The 15,657-nt window shown below is 43.4% G+C and overlaps 1 protein-coding gene across 2 annotated transcripts in view; it reads right to left on the bottom strand.

Annotated features, from left to right (window-relative positions):
* AP2B1 (adaptor related protein complex 2 subunit beta 1) overlaps positions 1–15,657 on the bottom strand; it is a 383,465-nt gene that overhangs the window by 38,137 nt on the left and 329,671 nt on the right. For both annotated transcript variants that reach the window (XM_030222393.1, XM_030222392.1), the window contains one exon: positions 10,282–10,368. In XM_030222393.1, the coding sequence (XP_030078253.1) occupies positions 10,282–10,368 (87 nt within the window). The remainder of the gene's footprint in view (positions 1–10,281; positions 10,369–15,657) is intronic.

The following is a 15,657-nucleotide window of genomic DNA, read 5'->3' as shown; positions in this document are numbered from 1 at the left end:
GCACAGCTGGAGAGGATGATAAGCAGACGGGGCAATGGGGGCTCAGACCAAGCTTTGTTAGATCAAGCACACAAACTTAGACAAGAGATCAGAGAGCTTCAATTGGCGGACATTTTAGAGCAGTTGCAGAGGGCGCGCCAGACACATTTTGAATTCGGTAACAAGACTAGTAAGCTTTTGGCACACAAACTAAAGCAGCAGGCAAAAAAAGCGCATGTTACTCAGTTGAGAGATGATAGAGGGAACCGAATAACGGATCCGGTGGCTATGCAAGCAGCTTTCAGGAGTTTCTATGAAAACCTATATACCCCGGACATCAATCCGGAGGAGGTTGAGATACAGGCCTTCTTAGATAGAGTTATACTGCCTACACTCACAGAGAGTGCTCAACATAGACTTTCCAGACCAATCGAATTAGAGGAGGTCTTACACGCAATAAAAGAACTGGCACCAAGTAAAGCTCCAGGGCCCGATGGCTTCAGAAACAAATTTTATAAGACTTTTGGGCCCCTGGTAGCTCCTCTGCTGCAGAGGGTATTCAATGATCTGGAAAAACAGAGGTCTCTCCCGGAGACCTGGCATCAGGCGAATATTATAGTTATACCCAAACCGGGCAAGGACCCTCAGTTATGTAGTTCGTACAGGCCAATCTCCCTCTTAGGGGTGGATTATAAAATATTCACCGCAATATTGGCGTCTCGTCTACAGGAGTACCTCCCGCAATTAGTTCATGAGGATCAAGCGGGGTTCGTGCGTGAGCGTCAAACGTTCGATAACATTCGCAGGACACTGCACCTCATTCAAGCTGCCCATATGAAAAAGCTTCCGCTTTGTATAATCTCCCTGGACGCAGAGAAGGCATTTGATAGGGTGCACTGGCCATTCCTGTTCGCGACCTTGAGGAGGGTGGGAGTCCCAGAGGGTTTTATGCACTGGATCTCTTTATTATATAGAGCGCCCACGGCCTCGGTGAGGGTCAATGGGAGCCAGTCCCCAACGTTTGTGCTGCAGCGGGGGACGAGGCAGGGCTGTGCCTTGTCGCCTCTCCTTTTCGCCCTGGCTGTAGAACCGTTGGCAGCTTTTATTAGATCACACCCTGATATAGGGGGGGTACAGATGGGAGCGACTGAGTCTCGGATCCTACTGTTTGCGGACGATATCCTTCTCAGTTTAGCAAACCCTAGCACATCACTCCCAATCATAGGGGCGGGCCTTGCGAGACTATGGCTGGGTGGCAGGATTTAAGATTAACATGGACAAATCAGAGGCGTTGAATATCACTATCCCAGAGGATCAAATAGCAAGATTGCGAGCTACTTTCCCCTTCCGGTGGGTTCCCAGAAGCATTAGATATCTAGGGGTAAACCTTTCAAAACGGTTGGAGGATTTGTATGCGGCCAACTTCCCAGCAAAAGTCCGGGAGCTTTTCATGGAAATGGATAGATGGGAGGGCCTAACGATATCATGGACGGAGAGGATAAGTGCGGTCAAAATGATCCTGCTGCCGAAACTGCTATATTTATTTATGGCACTTCCTATCTCTATACCTGATAAGTTCTTTAAAGGCTTACAGCGCAGGGTCTTTTCCTTTATATGGAAACGGAAGCCACCACGGGTGTGCCGGTCAGTAATGCAACAGCCGAGAGCACAAGGGGGCATGGGAGTACCATCTTTTTGGCTCTACCACCAGGCGGCGCACCTTCGCATATTAGCGGAGTGCATGCATGGTGGTGCGAAGGCCTGGAAGCCATGGAGCAGACATGGTGCTATTCACACCCATTAAGAGTTATCCCCTGGCTATCTGATTGAGAGTTAAGAGAGATAACAAAGGAAATGCCACCAGTTGTTCAGTGGCCACTTATGACTTGGAGTAAAATTCGTAGTAACTTTTTCCGAGGACGCACACATTTTTTACACATGACAATTCGCTATGCACCAGGATTCATCCCAGGATCCTCGGATCCCTGTTTTAGGAACTGGGAGAGAGAGGGTCTATGGGAGCTGGGACAAGTGTGGGAGGATGGGGAACTTCTAACTTTTGAGACACTGCAAGAGGAATATGGGATTCCTGCCTCCAATGCATTCCAATATCGCCAACTTAGGGACTTTATCTTGAGGCGGGCAAAGGAAGAATTGAGCTTGGAAGAAACGCAGCTGGAGAGAGCAATGGCTGGGGGTGGTGGAAGAGGGGGGATCTCTAGGCTATATAAAGCACTCTTGTTACAATCACAACCCATTCTATACTACACATTCAGATGGGAAAAAATATTGGGGGTTTCTTATGAATACTCATTGTGGGAACGAGTGTTTGTATCTCTGCTTAAAGGGTCAGTTTCTTATGCTCTGGTAGAAAATGGCTATAAAATATTATATTGTTGGCATTATACACCACAGAGATTAGCTAAAATGTTTAAAGGGGTATTGGCTCTCTGTTGGCATCAATGTGAAATGATAGGAGATATGGTTCACATCTGGTGGACCTGTCCCCATGCTCAACAGTATTGGGCGAGGGTTGTGAAATTGATTGCCAGTGTAACGAAAATAGATCTTCCCATGAAAATGGAACATTGCCTTCTACATATGCGACCCCAGGGTACTAAAAAATATGCATTTCAACTGGCCACGCAGATACTGGTGGCCAGCAAATTGGTGCTGGCGGCGGCTTGGAAGCAACAAACTTTGCCGGGACTACGAGTGATCCTATGGAAACTGGACTACATCCAGCTGATGTCTAAGCTAACAGCAATGCGACAAGGTCGCCTAATAGTGTATCATCATGTTTGGGATCCATATACTGAGTGGTTGGCGCAGCCCGACCCTACCTTGCCAATTGTTTAGGGGGGAGGGCGGGGGGAAGGGGAGGGGGGGAAAGGGGGACATACAAAGGGGTTAAAGAGTAGCAAAAAACAAAGAGTTTTGATATTTGCAGTTGGAAGTATTTGTATTGTGTGTTTGCTTTCATTTTTGTATGCTATGTTAATACTCAATAAATATAAATAAACTGGAAAAAAAAAAAAACTCTTTTTTGGAGTGCACAGAGAGAGAAGTAGGACTTGAACCCGGGATTTCCTGGTTCTCAGCCTGATCCTCTCATTACCCAGAGTTAAAAGTAGCACATCAACTTGACTGTCTAGATTTCACTTTTCCACTATTTAAAAAGCCTTACAAATGAAAGTGGCAGAAGAGCTCACTAAACCCTTTGGGGCTGATATTCAGCTGACAGTGCTCAGCATTTTGCTGACCGCCCCTGGCATTATGCCCAGAAATTCAATGCTGGGCAATGTCCGGGTTTTGGCACTGAATTTCCGGGTTTGCAGAGCCTACTGGAGCTTACTGTGGTGCATGTACACCTCGAGGTGAAGAGAGTTCTCTATTTACGAAAGCATTATTAGTGTAACTGACATAGTAAGATCATACCAAGTAATTACGAATGTGGATACATCAGCCCCATGGACACCTGAATGTGGAGTCCCCCATTTCACCAACCCTCTTCAACCTAATGATGATACCATTAGCCAAATTACTAGCCAATCAAAACCTCAACCCCTACATATATGCAGACGATGTCACGATCTACATCCTGTTTAAACACGATCTAAATGAAATCACCAACGAGCTCAACCAAAGCCTCCAAATCATGCACTCCTGGGCGGATGCATTCCAGTTAAAACTTAACGCAGAAAAAACTCAATGTCTTGCACTCACCTCACAACATAACACAAACAACTTCACCACCATAAACACACCAAACTTCTCTCTCCCCGTCTCAAATAATCTGAAAATTCTTGGAGTCGGGGGAAGAGTGACGTCACCAGCGGAGATGGCAGCATAAGCCAAGAGCTCCGACGAACCCCGAGCAAAAAAAAATAAAACCACCTCGATAAACCAACGGATTACGAGAAGTAAAGAGAGATCAGCAAGAATAAACATCAGGCGAGCAGGAAAAAATGCTATCACAAACCTCCGTGGTCGATTTATCGGCGTTTGCCTATGCAAACACTACCGCAAACAAACATGGCGACGCCTCGGCGGAGCGGCCGCCCGACCCACTGAGCGAACAACAAGAACATAATTCTCCACCGCTATTCGAGTCGGGAGACGGCACGGAACAAGAGGAGACTACACTCCGAGACATCGGCTCCTGGGTGAAGGAAATACAGATAGACCTGAAGGCCATGCGCTCGGATCTCGCAGCGCTGGGCGCGGACCTGAGAGGAGAAATAGGGGCGCTCGGGGTCCGCATGGCAGAAAACGAGGATAGACTCGAGGAGCAGGCCGAAGCCATACAGAGCCTAAATCGACACACAGCCGAGTCTAAACAAGAGGCCCAACAGATCTGGGACAAACTGGAAGACTTGGAGAACCGCAGCAGAAGGAACAATATAAGATTCAGAGGACTTCCAGAGATTCCAATATATGCGGACTGCGAGGGAGTGGCGCAGAAGATTGCAAGCGCATTGCTGACCACAATACAAATTAATGAGGAACCAACAGAGATTCAAATTGTGCGCGCCCACCGGGCATTAGGACCGCCAAGAGCAAATAGACCACGGGATATCATTGCATGTTTTGCAGACTTTAAATTAAAAGAAAAGCTCATGCAGGCATCCCGAGCGGCAACAGACTTTCAATGGGATTCAAATGTGGTACATTGCTACCAAGATCTAGCGGCTTGCACTCTGAAGAGGAGAATAGAACTGAAATCCCTCACACAAATGCTGCAAAAAGAAGGGATCCGATACCGATGGAGCTACCCATTTGCCTTACGCTTCTATAAAGACGGCAAGCTCCACCAGATAAGAAACTTGGATGAAGCAAGAGAAATACTGCCCGACAACATCAGAGCGGGGGAAGGGAATACAACACACCCGCCTACTGCGACTAAACTGGTCAAACCACGATGGCAAAGAGTGACAAAAGGCAGAGGACGCTTACAACGACAGTACTCGGACCCCCGACTAAGAACTGTATTGGAGACTAATGGACAATGAATAATATGAAAGCACAGAATAAGAACTGACATGGGAAGTTCACCCACAGAGTAAGTCAGATAGACCTGGAAACAATAGCAAAAAAAAAAAAAAAAAAAAATTTACTCTACTATAGGATATGCATGGGATTTACAAAAAAAAAAAAAATGGTAGGTCTGTTATGTTTTACTATATCTTGTAACTTGCTGATTTAATACTGTTTTGTAGTTGGATACTGTTTAATATCTCTATGTGTAAAGAGGGGGGTGAGGTCTCTACTCCAAAGGCACATAAATGCACAGGATGCAATTGTGCCAACTAGGAGGGAAGAGGAAAAAAGGGATGGGTGGGGGGAGGGAAGATAGAAGACACAAGCATGTGAATTTGATGACCATATCTAATATAACAAAAGAGATACAGATGAGCTATCAAGCAGAGGATAGGAATTATAAAATACCACATACACTCTGGGGATGAGCAAGATAACTTGGATGACCCTTAATGTTAAGGGACTAAATTCCCCAACAAAACGCCAGCTATTATTTAAAGAGATACAACGCCTAAAGGCTGACGTGGCATTTATACAAGAGACACACCTGCTACCAGTTAAGGAACATCTATGCCAAGGGGGACAGGGTCGACATATATATTTTGCATCCAACCACAAAGAAAAAAAGAAAAAGGGAGTTTCTATAATATTGACCAGCAAATTCCCATGGCAGGTACAGAATATAATAAGAGACAGAGAGGGCAGATATCTTCTCTTAGTGGTGAAACTGGGAAGGGAGACATTTTCCTTACTAAACATATATGCCCCAAATGAACGTCAGGGTGCCTTCTATAGGGAAATATCCAAGATACTGAGTAAGAATGTTGAAGGCACACTGCTAATGGGTGGAGACTTCAACCTGACGATGTGCCCAAAACTAGATAACACAACAGAGGGAGTACGATATGCACAATCAGAAAGGGCCCAGCTACATAAATTTTTAGAAACTTGGCAATTACTAGACCTATGGCGCCACCAGCACCCACAATCCAGGGGATATACATATTACTCGGGAGTTCATGACTCACAATCACGTATAGACATGTGGCTAGGACCACCTAACATATTTTCCAGAGTAAAAGATATATCAATACTCCCAAGAACATGGTCAGACCATGCACCGGTCATTTTAGACTTGGAAACGTCGATACGACCCCCGGAGGCCCCAATATGGCGGTTCAAGGATGAGCTATTAGCAAACACTACAGCGATCACCCGCATAGAAGCAGAGATAAAGGAATACATAACGATCAATGATAATGGGGAAGTCACCTCGCAGATATTATGGGAGGGTCTAAAAGCTGTAATAAGGGGGAAAATAATAGCAATTCAAGCATATATTAGGAAGCAATTGAATATTCAAACGCAAGCCCTACACGCAGAACTATTGGACTTAACACTGCAATCCCAGCGCCAACCGCTATCAAAAGATGCTCAAACTCGCATACACGCTATACAATTGGCTTTGAGAGAAACACAATTAGCAGACATAGCAGAGCAACTGCAACAGATTAGGCAAACATATTTCGAATTTGGGAACAGGACATCGAGGTTACTAGCACATAAGTTGAAGAAACGGGCCTTAACCTCCTATATCCATACAATACACACAGACGAAGGGAAAGTATACACTAAACTGGAGGACATCAAGGATGTCTTCTATAAATTCTACCAGGGACTATATCAAGCTGAGGAATTAGCAACACCACAAGAAACCTATGAATATCTGAACCAGACAAAATTATCCAAACTGACAAAAGAAGAAGCAGAGGCATTATCCCAGCCAATCACACTAGAAGAGGTACAGTGGGCCATTCGGAATCTGCCGAATGGGAAAGCCCCGGGCCCCGATGGGTACACAAATAAATATTATAAGAAGTATAGTAATTTATTGGCACCGGTACTGGTCCGAGTATTTAACGAAATGGAGGCTCAAACAAAGCTACCATATTCATGGCGATTAGCAAACATAACACTATTGCTGAAACCTGGAAAAGACCCCCAGAGATGTGGGTCCTATCGACCAATCTCATTGCTAGGATCAGATTATAAAATATTTACAAAAATCTTAGCTCATCGATTACAGCAGGTGATGCCGAAGTTGATCCATGCTGATCAAACGGGGTTTATAGAAGGGAGGCAGACATTTGACAATATACGGAGAGCGATCCACCTCATCCATGAAGCGGGGGATACAAAACAACCAACATTGCTAGTATCACTAGATGCCGAAAAGGCATTTGATCGTGTCCGATGGGCATTTATGTTTTCAGTGCTGGAACAGATGGGTATCTCGGGACGATTCGCTTCATGGCTTGCATTGCTTTATGTTGATCCCATAGCCACCCTACGGATTAATGGCTCTGGAACCAAGTTAATACACCTAGAAAGGGGAACTCGCCAGGGCTGTGCGTTATCCCCACTTATATTTGCACTCACAATGGAGCCACTAGCTCAAAACATTAGACAACACATGGGAATACATGGCCTGACATTGGGGACAGAGACTTATAAGATAATGCTGTTTGCGGACGACATTTTACTTACATTGACCCGTGCTCAAGAGTCATTGCCAGGGGTAATGGCAAGTCTAGAAGAATATGGGAGGCTATCTGGATTTCGGGTAAATATGGACAAATCAGAGATAATGGGGATAGGTCTGTCTGAGGAGATAGAACAGACCTTACGGCTGAGATATTCGTTCCATTGGGTTTCCCGATCACTAAGATATTTAGGGATCAATCTTACAGCTAAAGTAACGGACTTATATGAGGCAAATTTTCCCTGTAAAACCCGGGAACTCTTTCAGGAATTAGAAAGGTGGGAAGGGCTGGAACTATCATGGATGGGACGGATTTCGGCGATAAAGATGATGATCTTGCCAAAGATTCTATATTTATTCTTGGCACTGCCCTTGCCGATACCCAGGCAATTCTTTCGCCGTCTACATCGCAAAGTATTCGCATATATATGGCAGCACAAACCACCTAGAGTAAGGGCAGCTATTATGTTTCAACACAAGGACAAGGGGGGTATGGGGGTACCCAATTTCCTCCAATACTATCAAGCTGCACAATTACGGGTGCTGGTGGCGTGGGGTTCCAGGGCTATAAAACCTTGGATACAAATTGAGAAATATTGGTTGGGTATGGAGAACTTAGATACAATACTGTGGGCCCCACAAAAACAATTACTAACATGTATAGGAGTGGCACCACCGACAATACGCTTTCCCCTTCAAACTTGGAATATTTTGAGACAAAAGTTCTTTCCAGGCAGGAAACACTATAGGCGCATGAAGATACAGACAGCAATGGGATGCCCTATAGGGGCAATAGATAATGTGTTTCGAATATGGAAACAAAAGGGGCTAATAGCTTTACACCAACTATGGGCAGAAGGGAACATGATTCCATTTACAGAAATACAAGAAGAATACGACTTACCAGGGTCACACCATTATCACTACACTAGAATCCAAGATTATATAAACAAAAGGGCTAAAAAGGAACTGAATATGGAAGATACTGCTCTAGAACAAGCTATGGGAGGAGGTTGTCAAAGAGGGTGTATATCTCGGCTATATAAAGCACTGGGAGCATACTATAATCCATTAACATATTACACACAAAGATGGGAGAAAGATTTAAAGATAAGCCATGATAGTGCAAAATGGGATAAGGCATTGATGACCATGTTAAGAGTTTCTGTTTCTAGCTCATTAGTGGAAAATGGATATAAAATACTATATCAATGGTACATGACTCCTCACAAAATAGCAAAAATGTTTAAGAAAGGCAATGGATGGTGTTGGAGGGGATGTGAGGAGAGGGGCGATATGACTCATATATGGTGGACATGCCCCAAGGCACAGAAATATTGGATGGAGCTAATCCAAACATTAGAAAAAATCATAGGGAAACCATATGAATTCAAGGCAGAGACATGCTTATTGCATTTTCAACCAGCAAATATCCCAGCAACGACACATCGGTTAGCCTCAGTGTGGCTGGTCGCAGGAAAGATTACATTGGCATCGGCATGGAAACAACCCACGATGCCACCAGTGATAAAGGTGACACACAAGATGGACTACCTATACCAAATGTCTAAAATGACTGCAATAAAATCAGGACGGATTACACAATTTTACAAACAATGGGACAAGTATTCAACATGGAGACTAGCAGGCGGCGTGGATCTGGACGCACCAAAAATTATAATCACTCCTTGATATGGAACTGGGTAAAAAAAAAAAAAATAAAAAATAACACTATATAGACATAATGGTCAATATTAATGACACATGCTGGGAAAGGAGGGAGGGAGGGGAAGTTGGAATATATTGGAAGTTGGATTATATGTTGTCATTAGCATTGTACTTATTTGTTGAAAATGCAATAAAAATATCTTTAAAAAAAAAAAAAATTCTTGGAGTCACTATTGATCGAAACCTCACACTCGACACCCATGTGCAGAATACAACGAAAAAGATGTTCTACTCCATGTGGAAACTTAAAAGAGTAAAACCTTTTTTCCCGAGATCCATCTTCCGTAACCTGGTAGTCTATGGTACTAAGCCACCTGGACTATTGCAATGCACTATACACCGCTGCAAAGAACAAACTATCAAGAAACTCCAAACAGCCCAGAACACCGCCGCCAGACTCATATTTGGAAAAACAAAATATGACAGTGCAAAACCCATAAGACAGAAACTTCATTGGCTCCCACTTAAGGAACATACCGCGTTCAAGATCTGCATGATTGTACACAAAATCATCCATGGTGACGCCCCGACCTACATGCAAAACCTCGTAGACCTGCCTCCCAGAAATGCCAAAAGTTCTTCCCGCAAATTTCTTAATCTAAACTTCCCCAGCTGTAAAGGACTAAAATACAAGCTAACACATGCGAGCACCTTCTCCTACACAAGCACGCAGCTGTGGAATGCACTATCAACTGACCTGAAAACAATCGACGACATATCTAACTTTCGTAAACCTCTGAAGACGTATCTCTTCAACAAGGCCTACAAAGAAAACTCCTAACTTAACTATGCCACCTCGGTAATACCACCCCAGGTCCGAACGTCATCTTTCTATACCTTTCGGATGAGCTTCAGTCAAGTATAATGCACCTGCACACTTTGGAGATGCTACTTCCTCACTGTGGAAGAATCAGTTCTGTCTTTAAGAGGATATAACTACAAGATTATTCCATTCTTTTTGACTCAGAATAAGCATGCAGTGATGTACTTACCAGCACTTAAGTGGCAGTCTTTGATCTGGAACTGTAGCTCATTTTCATTGGGAATGTCCTTCCACGTAGCAAGGAAGACTTGGCGCTCTAGGTTAAAAGAACCCCCCCCCCCCCCAAAAAAAAAAACAAAAAAAAAAACAAAAACAAAAACATAAGCGGAGTCAGTGACAGCTTCCAAATATTTTGCAGAACTGATTCAAGAATGATTTTGCTATATAGTGGTGCGCTTATATGATAAAATGGTGCACTTTGAGAATGACTTCCTACAAATATTATGATTTCTATTGATTGCAATGGCATAAGACTCATCATGACTACTGAAAGTACTACCAGGAACAGTGAATTTTCTTACTGAAAGTACAAAAAGAAAGGGGTCCTAACCTACAAGCAGCATGGATATTCGCATTGCTGACTCATTCATAGTCAGTAGAAATGCATCTACTACCAGAAATTCTGGGGAAACCACTTGAAACATCAAGTTTAAATGATCCACCCCCCCCCCCCCCAAAGAAAAGAGACATCCCATAGTCAAAATCTAAGAACAGACCAAATTATATCTTCTTTAACAAGGCCTACAACGAGAACCAATAGCTTCACTGATCCACTTTCCCAATCCAACCAGCTATGAAAATCCACTTCTACAATCACCCGCCTAATCACTTCCTCTTTCTTCCCTATTTAATCTCTGCACACTACTAACTGTATCTGATATTCTGGAATGACAATGTCATAACAAAACAATGTAAGCCACATTGAGCTTGCAAATAGGTGGGATAATGTGGGATACAAATGCAATAAATAATAATAATAATATCTAATTATATAGAGGCAAAATACATGCACAGTTGACCTATAAGGGTGATTGTATCCCACAGCTCAATTTGTTTATTATATCATCTTTAATTCTTGCATATCAAAATCACAGCCCCAATCTTATATAGAGACAGGATAAGGATTACATGTACATTTTAAAGTCAAATGGTCAGATTTGGCATCAGTATCACAGCCAGAAAAATGCTGGTTCAATTTCCCTGTAATAACAGCATTTCTTACAGCCACAGCTGAATGCTTATGGCTGCTGTTGTGGTGAAGTTAATGGTTCTGGATGGAACTGCATCACTCTTCCAAACCTGTGCTGAAGGTCAGTTACAGCTCCATAGGGCTTACACAGTATGTTGGTGACCAAGGCTAAGGAAGCTGAAGTGTCGCTTGAAGTCATAAGGAGGGTCAGTGAAAAGAAGAGGGATCTGAAACCTGGCCTTTATGCTTCTTGTATAAACTGAGGCAGGTCAAGCAGCACCATGCAAGTACAAAAAAAGTAAAAAAGCAAGGTATTCAAACTCAAACACATGAAAACAAAATATAACATCCAAGTCTGACTTTGGATATTTTGCACTGTTTGAGACAACAGTGTTTCGTAAAAGCACTGATGCGAATACTTTTTTGGATTACTCCAGCTGTCACCCCAAAGACAGTTTTGCCTTTCTCTCAATTACTTAGGTATGGACGGATTTGCTCAGAAGAGAAAGAATTTAGGTCACAAGCCCCTTTATTATGTAGAGGCTTTTGGATCGAGGCCACCCCAATAGAGGTGTTCAGAATACATACAACAGAGCTAAATATAATAACCAAGACCTTCTTTTACAACCATGTTCCCGGGACACAGAAGATGAAGGTTTAATTCACACATGTGTTTTGAAATACACCTCTAAGGCTTTAAACGTGGAATACATTTTTTTAAAAACTTTGGAATAATATGACGACTCTACCAGTTTTTTCTCATTCCAGAGTCAGGTTTGCATACAGTAGGGGGTCATAATTTGAAAGAGCTTTTATGCCCCTCTGTTTTACCAGCAATAAATTCAGAGTTGAGAACTTCTGAAGGACATAAGAAATACAATAACTGTGTCATGTGCCCTTTAATGCTGGAGACAGCAGTATTTAAAGATCCCAGCACTAATAAGAATATACTCCTTTTGTCAACACCACATGTAGGGGTGATATGATACAGACGTTCAAATATTTGAAAGGTATTAATCCGCAAACGAACCTTTTCCGGAGATACGAAGGCGGTAGAACGAGAGGACATGAAATGAGACTGAAGGGGGGCAGACTCAAGAAAAATGTCAGGAAGTATTTTTTCACGGAGAGAGTGGTGGATGTTTGGAATGCCCTCCCGCGGGAGGTGGTGGAGATGAAAACGGTAATGGAATTCAAACATGCGTGGGATAAACATAAAGGAATCCTGTTCAGAAGAAATGGATCCTCAGGAGCTTAGCCGAGATTGGATAACAGAGCCGGTAGTGGGAGGCGGGGCTGGTGGTTGGGAGGTGGGGATAGTGCTGGGCAGACTTGTACGGTCTGTGCCCTGAAAAAGACAGGTACAAATCAAGGTAAGGTATACACAAAAAAGTGGCACATTTCTTGGGCAGACTGGATGGACCGTGCAGGTCTTTTTCTGCCGTCATCTACTATGTTACTTATGTGCTTTATTGTATCATTTGTCCCTGTGACAAGCCTTATGTGGTGCAAACAACCCGTCAGTTATATATACGTCTATTGAAACATAAGAGTGCTATGAAGACTCAAAAAAGCACTTCGCCTTTAGCAACCCATTGTGATGAATACCACCATGCACTTGAGATGCTAAGTTGTCTGGTACATCAGCAGATTATACTATCTGCAAGGGGTGGTGATAGACGGTGCCTATTATTGCAGAAACACCAACAATGGATTTTTAGACTGAATTCTCTAACTCCTACTTTGGAGTTCAGTCCAGTGAATGATGTCACTTTTACTGATTGTTTTTGGATATTTTGATAGAGAATCAGCCCTGTTTTTCAGCTGACTCCCTTCCGGTTACAGCCTCTCTGGGCATCTGACGTCAATCTTTATAAAGCGGGAATGCCATTTTTTTTAGGGAAGTCTCTGCCTACACTGTCCGCTTTGTGAACGGAGCTGAAATAAGCAGCGGTGGTGAAAGTTAATCTCAAAAGATTTTGGATTATAAAAAGCTGTACAAAAAGTTCTCTCTCTCTTTTCTTTGCAGTTTCTTTAGACAAGCTGACCCTGATGCAGTTAACGAAATGCTGGCCACCGATGGTCACGGTGTGGTTACTATAACAGCTGGAAGGAAGACTAGATAAGCTAAGTATTTAGTGCTATTTCTGGATAAGCATTTATTTATTGAAACCCACAACCTGCAGTAAGATTTTCCAGGGAGTTTTTTTGCCTATGATGAAGAAAGAAGCCCTGCTCCATTATTTGTCAATTTTCTTGAGGCTTTTTCCTCCTTTTCTTTAATGTTTGTCTTGTTTACTTATGCATTTATGAAAGAATCCTTTTTGTATTTTTATGGTGACATTAGTGCATAACCATACATTAAAAAAAAAAAAAAGGAAAATCAGCTATTTTAATGTTGCAATAAAATATGGAAAGACCCACATAAGGGTGCACTATAGCCACTTTTTACCGCAGCTTAGGAAAAGGACCCTTTAGATAGCCAATTAGTGTGCTCTATTAACTTTTAGACCATAAAAAATAAGGTAACGAAACACTGTTAAACAACTTATCAAATACTGTGAACATACTTGAAATATGAAGATTTTTCACAGATTGGGTATGTGAACAGAAAACATTGGTTTTTTTTTTTTTTTTTTTTAACTATGCTACATAAGGAAGATATTAATTCATGTATCTTTTTTTTGATTGTTTTTTTTTTAGTTCTTCTCAGTGGCGTAGCCACAGGTGGGCCGGGGCCCACCTACTTAGGGCTCAGGCCCACCCAAGAGTAGCACATGTTTAGTGGTAGCTGGTGGGATCCCAAGCTCGGCCAGCTGAAGACTTCCTCCAGATGGTAACGAAAACGCTACTTTCCATGATACCAGTTTTCAGCGCATGCCTGCTGCAGACTGCCAAGGTGGAAAGAAGCGTTTTCCCACCAGCTGAGATATTTTTTGGGTGGTGGTTGGGGGGGGGGGGGGGGGGAGAACAATTGGTGCCCACCCACTTCTTCCCTAGGCCCACCCAAAATCTGTTGTCTGGCTACGCCCCTGGTTCTTCTGTTGTTTAATTATACCACCTCAATGCAGGCTTATGCTGAAACATAGCCAAGTTGGATTTTTAATGTCTTTTATTGAGTTTTATGAAATAAATGTGGTTTATTTACCAGCTTTGATCTATTTATTGCTTTTAATACCTTGCTTTTTTCTCATCCTGCTGCTTTAACCATTAGACCAGTGGATTCCCAAACCTGGCCCTGGAGGCACCCCAACCAGTCAGGTTTTCAGGACATCCGCAATGAATAATCATGTGAGATTTGCATGCACTGCCTCCACTGCATGCAAATCTCTCTTATAAATATTCATGTGGTTTGGTGGGAAGTGGGGGGTCACGTGATGCTCTGAAGAGAGGAAGACGTGGTCCCGCGATCTCCTGGGCCCTGGCTCCTTAATTTGCTTTTAAACTGGGACTATCAGCCTACAAACTCCCCCAAAACAGCATACGACAGAGTCCAGCTCTTCATGGACAAATATCTGAGTTCGCCAACACGTGCAATGGCGAACCGAGGGACAAAAAAGGATAAAGACAAAGGCGCCAACCGCGATAGTTGAGGAACGTCCGGTGAGCGGGGGAATCCTGTTCACCACGGAACAATTACAGCAGATTGTGGAAGCGATGGACGCCGCACTGGATCCGAAGCTGGAAAAATTATACACTAAAGTGTCCAACCTGGAAGCACTTATCACGGACACGGTCCAAAGAACTGGAGAGCTGGAGAGAAGAATCTCCGCTGTAGAAGATGCGGCAGGCCCCGCGACGCAGAGGGAAAAGAAAATGGCCGCTACACTAGAAGCCCTGTCAGCAAAAATGGAAGACCTAGAAAATAGGTCACGGCGGGGGAACCTTTGCATAGTGGGGCTGCCAGAGTCAGTGCATGACCGCTTGTTATCAGAATTCCTAGAAAAGTGGTTGGCAGAAGAGTTCGCGCTATCGGACCATGCGGGGAAGCTGTGCCTGGAAAGGGCTCACCGCATAGGTCGGAGGCAGGAAGGCAGGCAGTCCCCACGGACGGTGATCATAAAAGTGCACAACTATATGCACAAAGAAGAGGCTTTCGCCAAAAAAGAAATACGCTGCAGTATGAGGGGCAACAGATACGCATCTTTCAGGACTACTCAGCTGCGCTGCAGGAAAAAAGAAAGAAGTTCACCCCACTGTGCCAGAAATTGCATGAAAATCAACAGGTTTTCATGCTGATTTACCCAGCAATATTGAAAATCAAACATGAAGGCCGGTGGAAGCAATTTGATGACATTCAAGAGGCACAGAGATTTGTGTTGGAGTTGGAGAAAAGTGATCAGAAAGGAACCACTG

This window comes from Microcaecilia unicolor, chromosome 13 (assembly GCF_901765095.1).
Source record: "Microcaecilia unicolor chromosome 13, aMicUni1.1, whole genome shotgun sequence".
Taxonomy (NCBI): domain Eukaryota; kingdom Metazoa; phylum Chordata; class Amphibia; order Gymnophiona; family Siphonopidae; genus Microcaecilia; species Microcaecilia unicolor.
This window is presented reverse-complemented; position numbering and strand designations above follow the sequence as displayed.